Source organism: Columba livia, chromosome 4 (genome assembly GCF_036013475.1).
Source record: "Columba livia isolate bColLiv1 breed racing homer chromosome 4, bColLiv1.pat.W.v2, whole genome shotgun sequence".
NCBI lineage: Eukaryota > Metazoa > Chordata > Aves > Columbiformes > Columbidae > Columba > Columba livia.
Window position 1 is genome coordinate 13,069,597 of NC_088605.1, and position 20,246 is coordinate 13,089,842.

At 40.0% G+C, this 20,246-nt stretch overlaps 1 protein-coding gene across 13 annotated transcripts in view; it reads left to right on the forward strand.

Moving 5' to 3' along the window:
* The window catches only part of PPP2R2C (protein phosphatase 2 regulatory subunit Bgamma), a 205,069-nt gene that overhangs the window by 43,153 nt on the left and 141,670 nt on the right, over positions 1 to 20,246 (forward strand). For 2 of the 13 annotated variants that reach the window (XM_065060499.1, XM_065060501.1), the window contains exon 1: positions 15,842 to 16,428. The exons of 3 other annotated variants lie outside the window; for them this stretch is intronic. Coding sequence is in view for 2 of the 10 variants with exons in the window: in XM_065060498.1 (XP_064916570.1) it covers positions 16,359 to 16,428 (70 nt within the window). In the remaining 8 variants the exon portion in view is untranslated. Of the gene's footprint in view, positions 1 to 15,791; positions 16,429 to 20,246 lie in introns of those variants that run through there. 8 more of the 13 variants (XM_065060504.1, XM_065060502.1, XM_065060498.1 and 5 more) reach the window with 7 other exon arrangements.

Below are 20,246 nucleotides of genomic sequence, written 5' to 3' on the forward strand. Positions count from 1 at the left end.
AACATCTCTGGACAGCCTCTACCACTGCTCAGTCACCCTCACAGTAAAACTAGTGTTTCCTGAGTGTTCAGAGGGAACCTCCTGTGTTTCAGTCTCTGCCCATTGCCTCTGGTCCTGTCACTGGGCACCACTGCAAACACCCTGGCTCCATCCTCTTTGCACCCTTCCTCCAGGTATTTATATACATTAATAAGATCCCCTTGAGCCTTCTCTTCTCCAGGCTGAACAGCCAAAGCTGTTTCCTCATAGGAGAGATGTGCCAGTCTGTTCTTCATTCTTGTGGCCCTGTGCTGGACCCTCTTCAGTCTGTCCATGTCTGTCTTGTACTAGGGAGCCCAGAGCTGGAACCAGCACTCCAGGTGTGGCCTCATGAGTGCAGAGTAGAGGGGAAGGATCATCTCCTTCCTCCTGTTGGCAATACTTTGTCTAACATAGCTAAATATTGCATTACCTGTCTTTGCAACAAGGGGATGTTTGTGGCTCATGTTCAATCTAGTGTCCAGTGGGACCTCTAGATCCTTTGCTGCTGAGCTGCTTTCCAGCTCCGTGGCTCCCCAGCCTGCATTAGTGCCTGAGGTTGTTCCCCCAGGTGCAGGACTTTGCATTTCCCCTTGTTGAATGTCATAATCTTAGAATTCTTGGGCAAATTCTAACTGTTCCAGTGAATAACTGGGAGCTTTCCAGTACACCCTCTTCAATTTGGCAGAAATTCAGTTTTTGTTAAACAGCCGGGTAACGTATTCTCCCACACCACTGCAAAGCGCTGGCTTTGGGGAGTGGTGATGTAGAAATGTGAGTTTCTAAGAGGAGAAGGGGTCAAAGATCATCTCATAAGTAGTAAATATCAAATTTTCCCGTGTGTACTCTCCATTGTGTTTCAAGGACAAATAGTGTTTCTCAAAACTTTTTTCCTGTTGGGTGTTATGTAGTCTTTCCTTCATTTGCTATGAGTTACAACTGAATGCCATCATTATTTCATGAGTTCACATTGTGTATTTGAATGATGTCATCATAAAGTCTTAATGCCCTCACAGGCTGATAGCAATTCGAGCAGTAGCAATTGCGGGCATGGTCAGATCTCAAAAATGAGACTGTCAAATGTAAATGTGAAACATTAATGAGGTATCTATAGAATACAAGCTACAATATATACTAGTTCTGATTGCATTTTTCTTGACAATTTGCTAAAAGTCTAGCAGTGCTACTTAAATATGCTGCTAAATAACACTGTTGAAGTTTTTCCTAGCTTCAAATAACAAGTTTTCCATTAGGCACATTGTTTCTACAGTCCTATGTCTGTACTGTTTCTTTTCGGTATATTTAGAATGGTGATTAACAGCCGTTATTTCCAAGGGCTAGAGTGATTTTTCCTCTTTAATTGGCTCTTTAATTGGCTTTATTGCTCCCAAATTGTGTGTTCTGGTTGTATGTGGTTCCTCGTGCCTGGCGATGGAAGCCGTGAATGGGCTTGAGCACAGTTTTATTTGACAGCACCAGGCAGGGGACTCTGCGCTGGCTTCTTCCTCTGTCTGGTTACTGTCACCTCAAAGGTGGAAGGATTGGTACTGAGTGGACATCTTATAGGAATTTCCATACTCTCTGAAGCATGATTAACATTTTCACCTCGAATAAACTTTTCTTTCCATTTGATTCTGGACTATTTCCTTTTTGGAAAATTTAAATAATGTGGCAAAATATGGAATTCCAATACTTGTGTACTTCAGTTCAAAAACCAATTTGCATGCAAAAAAATGCTGAATTTTAAAATGGAAAAATAGATATATATATTTTTTTATCAGAATGCAGAACCATTATAGTGAAAGTTGTTTCGTGCAAAAAGGTTCTTTCTGTCCAAAAAAATGCTGGTCTTTCAGAATTTTGAGATTTAGGATCCTTTGCTGTTGGAAACCATTTGCAGCAAAGTGAAATCTTTGTAAACTCTTGCTATGGTGAGTGCCCTGTGATCAAGGGCCATGCTGCCAAGTGAGGGCCAAGGAGTCAAGATCAGAGGTCACTCAGTAAATAAAAATTACAGGTTTGGGATTCTTGGAGCATTAAACCTTTTATCAAGTAATTTTGGTGTGGTGTTACAAGAAGGAAAAAAAAAAGCTTTCTGGTCCAGCCTTGACTAGAACAGAATAAACTGAAAATAGTTATATTAAAAAAAATCTCTACAGTTAAAAATAGTTCTTTTAAGGACGCTGTGCTGTGCAAAATGGGGGAAATGGATTGGCAAAAATTTGGTTCATCAGCTTCCAGACCCCCAGTTCTGTGGAGCTGTAGCTGATGCGAAGAAATGAGGGGCTCTGCCTCCTTGGGATTGCCAGAGCCCGTCTGCCCACAGTCTGCAAGCTGAAACCCACCTCGGCCCAGCTAAAGAGGCCAACGAGACTGCAGTTCTTACGTGTTATTTTATAAATACGAAGTGGAGATCGAACCTCTGTGTTCTCAGCCTATCCATTACCTTAAGCAAGTAGCTAGAGAGCGGCATGCCTTTAAAAAGGGATTTAGGTAGCTGCAGTGTTGATGAAGAACTTCAGTTAAGCTTTCAGGTTAAATTGCTTTTGTGTTTTCTACTTTACTTACCAATCCATATGGATTTACTCTGCTTTCTCTGAAATTATATTGTATGACATTACAGTATATTTATGTGTTTTCTGGCAAACTTAAAATGCTTATGTCTATCCCTTACATTTGCACAAATGAAAGATAAATCTTCCCAGTCTGTTATAGATGAATTGAATAATTAAGAAGACATTCTTAATTACTGTCCAAGGAGTCATAGAAGTTACAGTTCCAAGTGTGTTACCAAGTAAGTCTTTAGATTAAATGTCTTTAAATAGAACTATGCAAAATGTATGCTGTCAGAGATTTCTGCCACATCTTATTTTAAATAATCTCTTATAATCTAATTGCATCTGGTTAAATTTTTAAAAAATGCTTAACTGTTGTGAGGATGAGATTTGTGGTTAGATCCTAAACACAGGGCTTAGGTATATGCTTGAAGACAAATGTGATAAATACAAATATAAAAAATCAAGCTCATCGTCTGCCTATTTATGGAAATGGCTAAACTGAGTAGATTGTTCCCATTGCTCCACTGAATTTCTGAAACTAAGTAGGGAATTATCCTGGAAGCTCAAGCTAGGCTTAGAGTATTTCTTGCATGCATACATTAAGCCCAACAGAAAATGCAACTGTATTTCCTTTTTGTTATGTTTTTGACACTGTATTAACGTGGGTTAGCTTCTGTGGAGGGGGTGTGCAACAGTAATATCTGGCAAGGAAGGCTGGTTATATGAGGAGGTAGATAGGATTTTTAGCAGCTTATCCAGGTTAACAGCATTTGTGGGCGAAGCAGGGCAATGACAGCTGAGCATCAGTGCTACTTAGCTACAGGAAAAGCAGAACTACTAAGGATCACAGGCAATCTCAGCATTCAGTCTGTGAGGTAGGTAGTGATGAGATAAGAATGGTGGTGGACGCATTGTCAGAGGAATTCTATAACTAAAGAGATTACACTAGTGACAGTGGATATGGGAAGCAGCCTGTAGTCATTAGCATATGTAATTTTGTGGTTATGGTAGACACTTTTATTCCCAGTTACTTAAGCAGTCCCAACCCCTAAGGTACACAAGACCCCTCTCTTGAGCCTTAACAGCCCACACGCATGGCATGGGGAATTGAGGGACATTCCTTCTGGTGCACCGAGGTCATTCAGGCAGGTACTCACCTCTACCTCAGTCAGTTTGCTGCTGCTGGGGTCTGCTGTGTAGATCTTCTGCTGCACCCACCTTGATGACTTTTGGATTTTCCTTTACCCCGTCAAAATGGCCAGGACCCACATCTTACTTCTCTGGTTTCCCAGACTGCTCGCGTCTTGTTTTACTGTTTCCACTCCAGTCCTCAGATCACTGGTCACCATGCCCTTAGGCAAGGTGTCATGTGGATGGTCTTCCTCGCCTCTCCCCGGGAAGTGGTTCCTTGAACCTTAGAGACATTGCTCTCTTTTCTTTGATTTATAATTGTCTTAAGCATCCCATTAATGCAATACTTTTGCCATGCTCTCGTCTTTTCATTGTGCTGGCTCAGCAGTTCATTAGTTGAAATTAGTTCATTCTGTTACACACTATAGATATTTTAAGGCCTGGTATTTCTGCTTGCGCAGCAGCTGTGTTCGTCCCTGTCTAGCTGTAAGGTTAAATATAGTTTTGCAGAGTTTAGCAAAAATTGTATCATTAAGTGGCTACCCCTCCACTTCGTTTTTGTTAAAGTGGTTGCTGACATACCAGAGCTTGGCTTTGCTTAGCAGATGTGTCTCTTCCAACAACACGTCACACTGGCGTATTTTGGCTTGTGTTGAGTGAGAGCTCCTGTTGCCTCTTTTGCCAAGTTGAATTTCCTCTTACACACAGTTGTGTGTAGCTGTGCTTCCAGATCCTATTTGCGTGACTGTTTCTTTTGTGTGCATAAAGTAACTGCAAGTGCAAAAACTTGAACTGGCCTCAAGTTGGGCTCAAAAAGTCCAAAATTTCGCTTGCTTTGGTAAACGTCTCAATCACTAAGGCACAGATTTGTGTTCTTTTTAGTTGGGGTCATTTCTGGTTTCAGAAACACTGCCATTTTTTTTTTTTTTTATTGACACCTGGTGTAACTTCAGCAGGAGATATGGTAAATGTCCATACTCAGAATTTTTTTCTCTTGAACTAAAATGAAATGATACTGGATTTCCCATACAAGTTATCAGCATGCTATATATAATAAGGTAAGGCTGTCTCCTAGTTTTTTCAGGGACTGCTTAGTGGCACCAACTATTTAGGACTCTTACTAATATCAGACTCTAGGTCTTAAATCAGCAAGCATGTCTCCTTTGTGATCTGATTAGAGACCTCTCAGTTCCAGAATGGAACACACACGTCTCTGTGTTTAGTGTTTCAGGATGCTGATTCTAGGGAGCTCCCCCCAAGCCGGCCGTGTCTGCCCTGCTTAGGCTGAGCACTGCACCCCACCTTTCCAGATTCTCCCTGCGGCCAGGCCCCTCGGCTGTTTTCATTGCAACACTTAATTTGTAGGTGCTTAGTCCTTTATGCAGTTGCAAAATCAATTAATGACTTCCCAGTTATACTCGCTATTGTAAGTATGGCTCAAAATAAGCAATGTGTCTTCCTTTATTTAATTTATGCTTACTATGTCTTGATAATTCCTTCTGATGTTTGTGCTTCCATTCCTTTCAACTTATTCCTACGAGGAGTCTTCTCAGTCATTGTTTACCTTGCAGTTCTCTCTTTGCAATGCCAAATCACCTCTGTGATTTGCTCTTTTTTCTGAATTTTGATTCCTGCTGTTGGCATGAAGGTGGCAAGAAGTGGAACGCAACATTTAGGTGCATTTGCTTTTAGCTGCAATGTAGTGTGAGGTTTCATACTCCTCAAAATTTGGGGCTTAGCATGTCTTGCAAACTTTTATTTTCATTCAGTGATAGCTTGCTTTCTACATTTCTGCTCAGAATTTTGTTTTCCTCACACCATTAAATGCTTATGTTTTTGTTTTCTGTTAGCTTTTTTTTTCCTTTTCTCTTTTAATAACTTGGATTTATTTTTAGCTTTTGTTTTACCAAGTGAGTACTATTTCAGAGGTTGAAGCTCTTACAGATGCTGTAGTAATTTAAATATTTGGATGATCTGGAGGAAAGTCTAACAGCAAAATCCTTGTTTATATTGACACAATTTGGTTTCTGAGAGATTTCCTCTGTCTTGAGGCTGTACCAACCATATTGCAGTATTGCAGTACATTTCATGTACAAGGAAGAAACAGAACAGCTTTTCTTTTGTTCTGCAGCAGCTCCTTCTCACTGTCCCAGGATGGCTGGGGTCTGCAGGTGCTCCCGAACCGCTGGATTCTCATGTCTCCTTAGTTATTGTAGAACAGAGAAATGTGTAACTGCTCTTTGTGGTGTAAGGTAATGCTGGAGAAAAAGCTGTATGCACTACGCCTCTCTGAATTAACAAAACACATTGGTGGAAGGAAGGAGTCAGGATGAATGTCCTATCATGTGTTATGTCATTTCTCTTCAGTCTTGTGAACAGCGTAGTCTTTTGGGCTAAGTTCCCTTCAAAGCTGTCATCTTTGTATGATTATGTGTAGAATGCAAAGACAGTAATAAATAGTCCTGTATGTTGATTTTGTTTAATAGACTTGGCATGTGCAGGAATTGTTCCTGAATTACTATCTCCTGAAATATTTTAAGTTCTGAATTAACAAAGTGTTAGGAAGAGTGGCTGTGGTTTGCTTATTAATGTGAAAGCGACTACAATCTGCTAAGTTGGTTTGCTTTTTAATTATTAGCTTAAGTCGCAAAAATGTTTTAGAGGTGTAGCAAATTCTCAGGCAGCTTCTGATATTTCATGACAGTATTTGAAAGGATTTTCTTTGTTTCCTCTCTTGATCTTGTGCAGAAAGTTCGTCTCTTTGTATTTGCTTTGGTGGTTTTTCCCTTTACTTTTTTTCTGTCAAGATTATTCAAGTTCCAGCTCTCCGGGATTTCTGTATCTTATCAGCTTAATCCTTTCAGAATGTTGATTTTTGGAAGCTGTTTTAGAAACTGCTTTCCTTTTGCAGTGATTTGACTCTGTAGTGGTCTCTCCACGCAGGTACCACATCAGGATACTACTTAAATGTGTGTTCCAGCCCATTGCTATTCATTATGTTTTATAACATAATTTCTTTGGGTTGTGCAGTGCTTCCAAGCGACAATTTTGTAATTATTTCACACCATGTGCATATTTGCAGGTTCTGTGTTAGTCTCTTCTCAGGCTTTCCTGTCTCATCTGGTTTCATGTCCCTGTCCAGAGCCTGACAGCTACAGAGTTACTTAGGATGTGGGTCATCTTGTCTTGGGGTATGAAGTTAGTTTTGTAATTGCTGTCTCGCCTGGCTGTGGAGTGACAGGTCTTGTCTGGAAACCGTTTCTGACAGTGCGTGAAGTGCCGGGGAGGCAGCGAGCAGTTCAGCTCCCGAGCCGCCACTGTTGTGACAGTGCCCATCAGCAGCCGCCAGCGCTGCCTGTGATCCATGCGTCATGAACAGCCACTGAAACATCTTCCCTTCATGATTTCCAGCCCTTTCCAGCAGGATTTTAGCTGCCCTTCTTAGGACCTGTTGCTACTTTGCAGGTTTGTAAGTTTTTAGTAACGTAGATAGTTTTCCTGCTTTTTGATGTAATAACAATGTTAGTTTGGAGAAACTGCAAGCATACTGTTTTTATAGGCTTGCATGCAGAAGCATAAATTTAAAAGGTTTTTCTCCCCTGCACAACAGTAGAACATGGTAGTGAGTTGCTCGTGTTGTAGGGTAATTGAGAGGGAGGATGTTGTCATGGGTATCACTGTAGAGAGTGTCCCATACACACCAGGTAGTGCTAACAAGGTCCACGCTGCCTCCTATAATAGGCATGAGGCAGCATGCAAGTGATGCTGTAAGTATAGAAGTTAATGAATATCTGTAGAAAATATTTCTAAAACTAAACTAAATTTGCAAAATGAATAATATGTTTTCTCCAGCATGTAATGCAATGATACCACCCTCAGTTTCTCATTTGGAATATATATGCACATATATATATATATTTATATTTGTATTTCAATTTGAGGAACTGTTAGGAGCGGAGTAACCTTTGTTGTGAGTAAAGGCTAAGCTGGAAGCATTTCTTTCAACAGTTGTCCCCAACCCTGCCTTCCTCCCCAGGCTCCAGTTTTGTTTGTTCATCAGTGTTTCTGGCTTGCTTGGCAGTGACAGGCCCTGTCAGTAATAGGTTTTCTATCTGGGACTCATCTTGAACCCTTCTTCTAGAAGGCTGTAATTTCTACATCATCTTTTTCTGTGATGCTGTTTGCTGTGGAGTAAATAATTCACCTTATGTTTTAGAGGACATGGAAGCTTGTTTCAAAAACAGATAAGCTTTATTATAATAGCATGGGAACAGCATCTCATAAGTATCAGCATTGCTCAGGGTCCTGCATGAGTCTCCATTTGATGACTTTAGAGGAAAACTAGTGTTTATGCCCATGTAATTTTTGATGAAATAGGCAAGGCAGAGGAAGAGTGGAAAAGAAGCATAAGGAAAATGACCTGGCTAAAGCCTCACAGCTGGAATTAGTGTTTAGTCTTTGATTCCTCATCTTCTACCCCTTCCCTTGTGCAGAGAGAAATCCCATCAGAGTTCCAGACCTGAGCGGACGGAGGAAGAAATGCAGCCGACTCAATATGAGTGATAAAGCATACTTCAACTTTATTGCCCAAGATAGCATGCATTTATACCAAATACCATAATTATGCATACTTGTCTCTATCTAATAGGCTAAGCACTAAAAGGTTACATTTACTTACTCCACCTACTTGGGTTTAGCTAGCTATGCGCATCCCGCATTCTTCTGACTCTTATCTCTTCAAGGATATCCTGACCCTGCCTTAGTTAGTACTTTTCCGTTCCCCCCTTTCCCACAGCCTAATAGACAAGCTAACTAAGGCCTACTTATGTCAACTAAAATGGGCTCTGCTCGTACAGTTGCTTGGTGGACTCATGTCCGTGCTCCTTGAGCCAATCCCCGACACCCTTGGACCGCTCTTCCCATTCCTGATGCAGTCACTGAACAGGCTTAATCTCAAAATTAGTAAATTCTGGGAAAACTTCCAGCTTCTCCTTTTGGCATGTTGCCTGTTCTTCCTGCTTTTCCTTTTCCTATCATTTTGCAACCTTGCTCTCCATCTCTCTAGCTAAACCTAGATCCTGCTGGAATCTGTTACTGTATTCTGAAATTTGGCAAATGTAAACTTGCCCTAGAGTGTGCAGAACTATTCATGTTGACTGGAATTTCTTCATGCTCTTGTTGACTCATTCCTTGTACTCATTAGCTGATGGATTACAGGACTTGGTTTAGATGTGATTTTAAACCACTAAAGGTTGAGGCAAAGATTCAGTCACAGTCTCCAATACAATGTTTCAGTGCCATCCAAAGTTCTGAGCTCATGGAATTTGGGCTCTTTTGCACTTTTCCCCATTGCCAGATGCTACTACGAGTCCTGCCTGGTAGCTCTGGCTCTTTGACTGCAGGCTTGCTCTGATCGGACTCAAGCCAGTCAATACGAAACAGTTTATCATTGCAGTTTATTCCTTTCTCTAAGGGAGACACCTGAAAACAGGACCCAGTGCAGTGTAGGGTCACCAGACTGCGGATTAATGTGCCTGTATGGAGCTGGGAAACGGCCATGATGTATGCAGCTGCTGTGGCAGGATGGGGCAACCAATGACTTCTCAACCAAAGTGACACAGTGGCCCTAGAGAGGAACTGGGGGGGCACAGGCACGTCGTGGCTCTGGGCATCTCTCCCACCTCAGGGGGACTTCTCGCAGGAGCTGTTATGCCCAGATATCCTGGCTGCTTTCTTTCAGTTCTGGAAAAGACCATTAAATTATGCCCAGAGCTCTCCATATTGGGCAACTCCACCACTATCACCAACACACCACAAGAAAGAAGAGCAAAAGTTCTTGTTCCTGTGTGAAAAACCATGAGCATGGTGTGGATTCAGTTCATCCTGTGCTCTGGCTGTCTGCAGACCTTACAGTGGCACTGACTCTGCTAAGGGTCCTTATGTTCACTGGAACAGATGGAGTGGAAGATGTTGAAGTAAACTGTCTTATGTAATTTAAATTACTTGGTGATAATTTTTAATTGCTTGCTTTCTAAAATCTCCAGGTGCTGGGAGGCATTAGTTTTATTATCTGTCTAAAGTATGTAGGCAAAAAGTAAATGATTTATTCTGAGGAGCTGTTACTTTTGGATTTAACACAGCTAAAGGTAGTATGCTGAATGAAGTTCCCCTTTCTGAATAACATAATATTTTCCAATTGTGATAGCAGCCATTAGGCTTTTCAGAATTGTTGGACCACATCATACTTTTAAATATTAAATATTCAATTGAATCCATATAGTAACTGAAGAGTGTGTGTTGAAATATAAATTCAATGCTATAAATGTTAAGATTCTAAACAATTGCTGTTGAGGTGTCAGAATAAGACAAAATTATTTACTTTTTCTTGAGAGCTATGATCTATGTAATTTTTCCTTTATTATTAATTTTGATGTTAAATTTTGGCAATATCTGTTTTTGTTTAGCTGTCCAAGAATCAAAAATGGAATTGCATGGTAGTGCTGTATATGTTATGTTTGGCTATTGGACAAGTATAAACAAGACTATTCAGAAATGTATGGCCATACAGAATTTTATTTTTAAAAAAGATAGCGGAAGGTACTATCCAGACTGAATGCTCATTCTGGATAGAAGTACTAAGAGAGGACTAGATAGATAGCAGAGAAAAACATTATTTTGAAGTTAGCATTCTCAGATAGAAGTAAAACTACTCAAACCAAAGTCTTATCCCTGGCTCAGAGCTCTGAGTCCCTTCTCGGTCAGGAGGGCTGGAGGAAGGAAGACCGGGGAGCACCTTTTCATCACATTGTCATTTCTTGTTGCTTTATCCTTTTCAATGAAAGGCAGCCAGTGAGCTCCAGTATTTCTGAACAGGAGTATGACTATATTATATAATCTTATTTTCTTGGACATTGTGAAGAAATAAACAAACAGCAAAACTAATTTGCTGATGGCCAAACTGTAGAAATCAGTAGCTAAACTAGATGTGCATGATGGGAGAGAGCATCTGGCTCATAAATATTCTCTTTTGGTGATCAAATTCAATTGCAATTAAATATAACCCGAAAGGGTTAACTAAGTATTTAGTCGTATTTTTTTTTCTGTAGCTGACTAATTATATGTATTACCTTATTCCATTTGAAGATGACAAGAGAAAGTTCTCCTTGTTTTTCATAGTTTGCAGATGTTAGGATATGGTTAGAAGCAAATTTTGTCAAAGCACTAAAAGCTTGCAATGACTACAGAAACATTAAGGTAATATATTAAGATAGCCTGCTTTTGGTGCAATTTGTGTAACTTCTAAGAGTTTTTAACATCACAGTACTTTAAATATCTTGCTCTTCAAAAACAATTAGAAGTTCTTTGCCAATTCAAAATTCAGTTCCATTTAATTTAAAGCCATTGTGTTTTACTAAATGAAGTATGGAATGGTCTGTGTATGAAAAGTTTTCTTAGACAAAGAAAATATTTAAGTATTAAACCACTATTTCTTTCAATTGCAGTTTAAGCTTGATTGCTCCAATTCAGACTGAGTAATGAATTTGGGAGCAGTAAAATGGGGACTTGGAGTACCTGCTGATGCTCTATTTCAGATATTGAGAGTTTAAATTATTAAAGGCTGTGCTCTGATGTGTCTAACAAAGCTAAAGAGAAGCTCTTTCTGAGATTGTGTTTAAGAGAAGAACAAAAACATTCTGCAGGAGCAAAAGAGGAGGGCCAGGCGTTCAACAGGTGTTTATAAACAAGATCACACAGGAACCCTCAGGTCCAAGTGACTTGTAACACCTAATTCTTCCCTCTCTCATGCTGCAGAGCTTCCTGACAGAAACGCAGTGAGCAAACATGATCAACAGTCATTCAGCCAAAGACTGTGCTCTCATCTTCTTCAATTCCTGATCTGTTAGTCTACACTGTTACTGAATCTTACATTCTCAATTCTATTTGTATCTTTGCTCATTTTGCTCGCTTCCTCAGGGTCCTGGCTGCCTCCTGATTCAATTTCTGTCTCCTTCCTTTTTTCTTGCTCTACCTTCCCCTTTCTCACGTCTTTCTCCCCAAAACTCTGACAAAGTGAGATACTGGTTCCTTCCTCTCCTCAAATTATTTTCTCTGCCTATCCTATCAGGTTTTTCTCCTCCTGGCACAGTTCCAGCTTTTGTTTGCTGTGCTCCTTTTAAATGTTGTGTTTTCTTGCTGACACCCGCAGTCTGTGTTGGCACCTGTGTCACGCCTGCCCTTGTGTTTTGCTTTCCTCCTTGTCTTTTACTTTCCTCCTTACCTCTCACTCTCTACTGACACTTTCACTGAATGTCTTACTCTTTCGAATGCATCTTAATACACTTGGTAACTTCCATTTTTGGGGAGGAGATAGAAGAAGCTCTTGACCCCCTAGCTGGCCTTTCTCCTTGCTTACTCTATTCTTGTTGTGCAGTTATTTTTCAGCCACTTGGATGTAGTTTTTGTTTGCTGCTGCACTCCACAAAGTCTCTAATGACCTTCTTTTGAAGAAAGCTCAAAACCAGGACTCCATCCTCATTACTGACTCCCTGTTTACTTAAATGTGTCTGCTGATCTGTATGTAGCTCTTCCATTTTAAAGTTTCCTTGTAAATTCTTTAGGATAGGGTACTCTTTCTTTTCTGTGTTTGTACAGTATCCAGCTCAATTAGTGGGTTGTTTTATGGTTAGGACTGTTAACTCCTGTGAAAATACAAATAAGTAATATGTTTTTGATCAAAGGTTCCTTTTCCACCATCCTCTCCCTGGATATTTGACCAGATCAAATCATGTAGGTTATCAGTTGGATTGATAATAAGTAGCATTTTAAAATGGTACAGCTAGTAATCTGCAAACATTGTTTCACAAATTTGCACTGTGCTACCAATTTAGAGCAGAATTTTGCTAATCTTCCTCATGTGAACTGACCTACTTAAGTCAGTGGACTACTAATATTTGCCACAGATAAAAGATTTGGCTCATAATCTTGGGCAAAGCATTTGCATGCACACAGGGAATGTTGTCCAGTGTTTATGTTAAAGGCTTCTTCCTCATTCCATTCCTCCTTATGAATTTTTTCTTTAACTTAAAAGTGGGAAGAACAAGGTTAGTATGATCTGATCCAGATATATGATACCTAAGGAAGTTGTCTGTGAACTTCTTTAATTCAAATGGTGAGAGGAGAAAAATATCTCTGGATGGGATTTATTATTTTGACTTCACAAAGAAAAGTCCACTCGGCTCCTATAAAAATGAGAACACTTTTTATCTGCTTAAATTACACCTAACAAATAAGGGGAGGAGATTTAAAATGAGGGACCATTGAAATCAGGAAGTTTCAACTGACCGAGGACAAATAAGGGACAATGATCGCCAAGCTTATGTGGAAGGGCAGGAATATTTTCTAAATCACTGTAGAAATTGCAGACACTCTGGTCACAGAAATTTAAAGGTATTTACAATGAAAATGACTTGCAGTGGTTTTTCACAGTCTGCCAGTTTGGCTTTTTTGAGACTTCATACGTAATTCACATAATTTATTATCTATTTTAAATAACATTTTTTTCTATTATATCTTTTTCTTGGAAAGAAGATAACAAATATTAATTTTCCATGTGTTTATAGATAGAAATTATTCCTGTGCATTCTTACTTAGGTGTGTTGCTTGATTTTGGGGATCAAATGCCATGGAAGGTGACATTCCTTGCAGTTTCAGCAGCCATCATAGCAATGGGAGGAAGCTACTCAGTGTTACCTGCACAGAGGAATCCACACTCTCTAATGCTGCATATCTAACTTGGATGCCTGACTGAGAAACTTAAGCACCCAATAAATAAAATGGAGAAAGAGAGGTTTCTGATTCAGATGCTCTTAACTGCCCTCCAAAAGCTACAGTGAGTGTGTAGGGAGCTCAGGTTCCCAGCAGAAGCATCTTGGTTGTTCTCTTAAGACCTGGACAGTTTCATTATGTCCTGCACAGATGCTGAGGGGAAGTGGCTTCTTGACCCAGACTGGTCTAACTGTGGCATTAAGTGCTTGATTGTAAACTTGCTGTTTGTTGTACTCTGCCACTGACTTCAGCAGAGTCGGGATTTCGTGTGCCATGTGTATTGCTTACAGACCCTTTTGTCTTTGGAAGAACAAATGCAAGATGCTAGAATAAAGTGTCAGGAAAGGACAAAGTAAACCAGCTCCATCACATAGATTAGGATCCTTTTATACAAAATAAATATCACTGTTTGCAAGGCTTCCTTCCTCATTTCAATTACATTCTAGGTACGGTTTCTCATTTGTCTTATTTACAGGTTCTCACAGTAACTTTCTGAATTGTAGCTACTATTGTCATCAAGTGTTTATGCTCTACTTGCTTCTAATAAACAGGTAGAAAATTCAGAATAATAGGATTCACTGTTGTCCACCCAAAACTGCTGGCAGTACTGGACCCTTGTTTTGGGATAGCACTTTGTACATAAGACTTTGACTACGTGCCAGGCCATGCGTAGCCATGAGGAAAATGTTGTTGATCAGGCAGCAGGTCCTGGTTGGTTTGGTGTTGCTGCTGCCATGCTCACCCTCTAAACTGAGGCAGGTGATGGCTTTTGTGCACAGCCTCGAAAAGTTGATGGTACCAGTGTGTAAGCAGACAGGACACCCTGAAGCTGAAAGGATTTGGTACATGAACAAGGATGGGCAATGAACGAGAAGGGCAGGGCAGGCACTGGAGAGCTGCCTGTACCACCACAGTATTGACCAATGCTCTCAGGGCAAAAATAACATTTCCAGTATTGTCACCTACAAAAGATGTATATAAATCAAATGTGTTCTATACAGGTGCAAGTACTGAATAACTTCTCCTACTTTTCCACTTTCTCAAATGTTTTTTGTAATATTTCCTTGTCTGGTTGAAGATAGTTCTGTTTTATTCTGCTTCATCAATGAGAAAGGCAAGGCCATTCCATTGCTGTTCTTTCTCTCCCAACCTTACTTCATCCTGAAATGAGATATTTATCCCTGGGAAGGTTTTTACATCATTCTCTACTTTTTCCAAAGACACATGCCCGTTTTATTCTAATAGCTGGGTACTTGAATTTACTTTCAAAAACCGTATGTCTTAGCTTTATTAAGAAGAAACAAAACCAAGCCCAAATTGTGCAAGATTTGTATAGGAATACACAAAATACTGCAGTAATGCTGACATGAACCAGGGCCTAAAACACAGGACCATACTTCTGTCCTCTGAATTGGTTTTGTGACTGCATACTCCCTTTTCGTGCTGTTGTGGTGGCTTTGGTACACAGCCATTTGTTTCCTATTCAAATTTCTAAACTTCCATAGTGCTTATATGTTCTCAGAATACATGGCTTCTGCAGCAAACAGTTCATGGTTTTGTGAACAGATACTGAAAATTTGAGGAAACTGCTTTTCTATTCAGTTGAAAGAATTTTGCTGTTATATAAGCCATTAAACACTTGGACTAAAGAACAAGCTTTATTTTATAATACAAGTGAGTAATTTTCCTCTTCCGCTTGTTTTCCTGAGTATACAGATTTCAACATCGCTTTTTCAAGGTGAAGGGGTAATGCAGTGAATGAGAGGAGCAGGTCTAAGAAAAGCCCATGACCTGCAGACGTTACCTCTGTCCAGCCTTTCTTTCCTCTACAGGGAAGCTGCAGAGATTATTTTCTGCCCCTCAGTTTTTTTACACTTCTAAATTTGTCTTTTATCTACAAAACTGGCAAAAAATAAAAGATAGATAACAGTTGTTTTCTCTTAGTTTTGTTGAATGGTGGCCTTGCCTCTAACGATTCCGTTTGCATGGGCAGGTATTTGGCGATTTCAGTAATATTTGTACAAGCTGACATTGAACGACTGTTGCTTTTGCTGCATATGACAGTATCGACTAGCACAAAATTGTGGTCACACGTTAGTGTGCTGTACATGTCAATGCAAACCCGTTTAAGCAGCTTGAAGTTTTTTTTCTTTTTTTTCTCCCACATCCCCTCCCTTAAATTTTTTCCTTGGCCGCCTTACCAGCAGAAGAGCTAAAATAATTACCTGCAGTCTCATTTTTCACTTTAGTACATGCAGATCTTGTGCGGTTGGGCAGCGAGCGGCTGACGGGGAGGGGCGTGCGCTGATGCAGCACAGCATATGACAGCAGGAGCAGCCACAGCGGCCCGAGCCCTTCTCTCTCCAGCGGGTTTTGCTGCAGTACGCTGATTGCCACTTGACAGCAGCCAGCCAGCCCCCCAGCAGCAGGCACTCGGAGGAGACTCTGCGTGGGCACTTGTTTAAGGAGTACCTGACTAAACAATTGGGTTATTCTTTAACTGCGGGAGAAGTGCCTGTATTCGCTTCACGCAAGCTCCCTACTGGCTTTCTGCATTTGTAATTTATCGGAGCTGCTTCTTCCTCCGTCTTTCTCCCATTACTTCTTTCTTCTTTTTTTTTTCTTTTTTTTTTTTTTTTTCGCGATCATTATTCTTCCCCCTCCCAAATCTGTGCTGCATCACTAGCTCTCATTATGCTGTGCTCAGTAGCCCGGTGTGTTCTCTGCCTCTGCTAGGCAGTGGCAGCATGGATGGTGCTCTTGTGACGACCTCTGCTGATGCTATCAGTCCACTGCGGATAGGCATGCTGAGTAATCCTGCTGTAAATGGGCGAGGACACGGACACACGAAAAATTAACCACAGCTTTCTTCGAGACCACAACTATGTGACTGAAGGTAACATAAACGCTATCATTATTCTCTTCTTGCATTGCGTATTCTGTGCCAGGAATGCACTGTCATGTTTGGAGATGCAGGCTGTTCCTTTTTTTCGTCTTCTTTTTAAACAGGGGGACTTCCGAGGCATTTTTCTGTGTGATGTAGCAACAGAATCTGTTTGAATTTGCTAAATCCCAAACACGTTCTGCCATGCTACGGCAGTCTGTGAAACTATATGTGCTAAAGAAGGTCTTGCATTGTGCCGAGTTTGTGCTAGTGAGGTGTGCAGCACCTGGCATTGAATGCACGGTAGCTGCAGTGTGGAAGATTGGAAGCAGTTGATCACTTAAAAAAGATGAAAGATTTGAGAGCACTAAAGTAAGAGAAATAATCTGTGAAGTTAACTGTTTGCTGGTGTGATAAAGGTTATGTATCTCATTTTGGTAATTATAGCGTGAACATCACCGACATTGCTGAGTTGATTGTTCCCAAGAGAACAGTATACATTTAGAAGGGATATGTAAACATCTTCTTTTGAAATACTGCTGCCTTCTTTCCATCCTCTGTGTATGTGCAAGGTGCATGAGAACAGAAAATGTACCTTCATTTTGAATCATTAAATGGCTGGTAGCTTATTACATAAAAAGAAATTTTCCTGCAGGTGACACACATTAAATGCTGTGAGAATTTACCTTGAGACCAGTGAAATGGCTGGATCAGGTATTGATCCATATTTCCTTGCCAGAAATTTGGTTTTAGAGCAGGCCATTTTAAGATTGTTTGGTTGAACAGGAGAAATATATTTGTAGGTGCCTGACTTTGCAAATATATTTGTGTGTGCAGAGTTTTAACAGCACTTCCCAGCAGCAGAAATAGTACTTCAGTGTAGGCTTATATAATATGAACATACTTAACATCAGGGTCAACCAATACTACTTGAGACTCAGTCTCCAGATTCTGTCGTCATTTGATCAATGCTCGGTCACTTAATACTCCCATGCTGCATCCTGAAATGTGATCAGCTGATGGTCTCTTGATTATTGGTGATTAGCATTTTTTAGAATGTGGAAAACAGCAGGATGATTTCACCATACTGGAAACACAAAGCAGATTTGTCAGAAGAAAAATTAAAAATGCTGTGTACTGCAACTGTTACCACTGGCTGGTGTAATTGTTTGCTAATCTTGCCTCTAGGACATTCTTTGCATTCTGGTTCATGTTTTGGTGCATTTTTTAATTGGTTAACTCTTTTTGTCTGAATGATGATTGAAGTTTTAAGATGTAGCCATTTTTAACAACATTTGAAGAAACTTTGTCTTGAATTTCTAAATTTATGCCTTAGATTCTGCAAAATGCACAGTATAATTACTGCAGTGTACTTGCTACATGGTGAGATTCAGATGTATATTTAATGGGCATGTGCAGCTGTGTTAAAATTTGGACTTTCAAGTCTGTCAGTTTTGTAATCTGAGGAAAATAATCCCTTGTGGGTTTTTCAAATCAATATTCTCTCTTTTTGTATGTTATGGGTGTTTTAAAAATTAGATGGAGATTTTTAGTATTTTGGGGGACACTGCTGATGCAAGTTTTAGATTCTTCTCTCACGTTTTATCTTCACTTGATATTTGGATGGGAAAGACTGGATGTTCTGTGATTGCACACGAAGTGGCTTGTCCGAAATGGGTCAAAATACACCTTGAATATCAATGTCAGCCTGTGTTGTATTTCCCTTTGATCAGAAGTCATCATGAAATCTGTTGACATCTGATTTTGAGGTAAATGAAGTATGGGAAACCTTTAGTAGCAAAGTGTTAGTCCTTCGGCTCTGATTGTGTGGTGTTTCTTGGGAATGCTCTGTTGGTCAGCTGTAATAAAATTCTTCACATCTGTTACATCTGACATTGCCACACTTTTAAAAAGATCACAAAAATCATGAGGGATTGGGTTTATCTGTAAAATTTTTCCAGGGACACCTTCAACTCAAAGAGGATCATCACAAGTTTCAATTTCTCAGTAATATACTTTGTTTAAAATGCATAATGAATATCTAAGTTACGCTGGTGCTTAAAATGTGCCTTTTTTTTTTTTTTTAATTTTATCTAAAGATTTGGTTCCAAAACAACCTTTAACACTTTGCATCTGTAATGGCCTGAAGGCCTTTCACAATGTTTGCATTTGGTCCTCTATGTTAGTGCTGCCTGTGTGACAGTAATATACATATAGAAATGCAGTTGCAGGCACTAATGCATTGCTTTGTTATATTGGAAAATAATTTTATTGAAACCAAACCCAATTCTTTCTTTTGGGCTCTTTGGCTTTTGTAATCAACTATTTAAAACGAAGAAATACTTTATATTGTATCCAGTGTATTAGAGAAGTTACCTGATTCATTGTTGTCTATGAATAACTACAGTTTTCTCTCCTCTTTTCAGAGTTTTAAAATCTCGGTAAGGGGTGTCCCTGTCCTTGCTGCTCCATGCAGCAGACTGAATTAATTTACAAAAGGGGGTATTTCTGACCTTTTATATGCACTTTCTTTTTCTCTGTTCCCTGAGCAAAATGATAATAAAGAAGATGTGGTTAATAATAGTATTACTTTAGTTCTCTTCCTCTTTTACTTCTTCAGTGATTAAAAAAAGAAAATCAGGTGACATATGAATTCACAGGGTATAAGATAAACTGGGAGCCAAATCTGATGGGCTCTGCCCTCGCTGAGGGACCCAGCGTGTTCCTAATGAAACCGCTTCCTTGAGCAAAGTCATATTTCATCTCTTGGGCAGGTCATTATTTTTTAACATTGAAATTAAGAGTATCAAACATTACTTTACCTTGACTATGGAAAATTGAATTGGTTTTTAAATCTCAAAAGTTCCTTGATTTGATGGTTCATGGTTTGCTGTTGTTGTTATACTGTTTCTGTTAATAGGCTTGATAGACACACAGTACATGACAACAGTGAGTACCTGCACTTGTTTCTCCTGCCACATTTGCACATCAGCAATAAAACCAATGGAGCTGAAACAAGCAGGACTTGAATAATTTTGTCATTTTAAGTCATAAAAGTATGTTACGGTTGCTCAATGGAAAAAGACAATGTAGTTCCAGCAGGAATATTTGTTCAATTTTTCAATTATTACTTTCAAAAATATTTTTTGAAGGAAACTGCTTTAACTGGAGTTGTTTGTGTGGGGAAAACAGAAAAGACCCGATGAGACTTGTAAAGAAAGAGAAGGACCTGAGGCCTGGAAGAATGTGACCTGTGAGGAAAGATTGAACTTTTTAATGCGAAGGTGGTGATGAAACACTGGGGTATATTGCCTAGGGAGCTTGTGTACTATCTATCACTGAAGTTTTTAAAAGCAAGTGGTGTAGATGTCTGTAAGAAATGACACGGGGATAGCTGAGCCTCCCCTGGGGCAGAGGGATGGACTAGATGACCTCTGAGAGCTGTTCAGGCTGGTGATTCATTGCCGAGCTGTGCTTTATCTTTATTGCCTTTTGCACCCCAGCTGTGGGAACCAGCTGCCCGGGAGATGTTGTGTCAGTAAAATATATTATTTCCACAACACCTTTAGAAGAACAGAAAAGAGAGGATAGGCACAGTGTGACATGGAGAAGAAGATGGGCTGGACAGGATAAACATGAGCCTTTGTTCCTCACAGGCAAAGTCTGTCAGGGGAGATGGTGAGAAAATTGTGGACAGTGAGCTGGGAGGAGGGATGAAGGAGAGAAAAGGCCTGTGCGGTTTTGGAGGCAGAGAATGTCCTTCAGTCCAAGAGTCCCCTTGACATTACCCATGCTTAAGATTAACACTAAAACTGACAGGACTGCTGGTG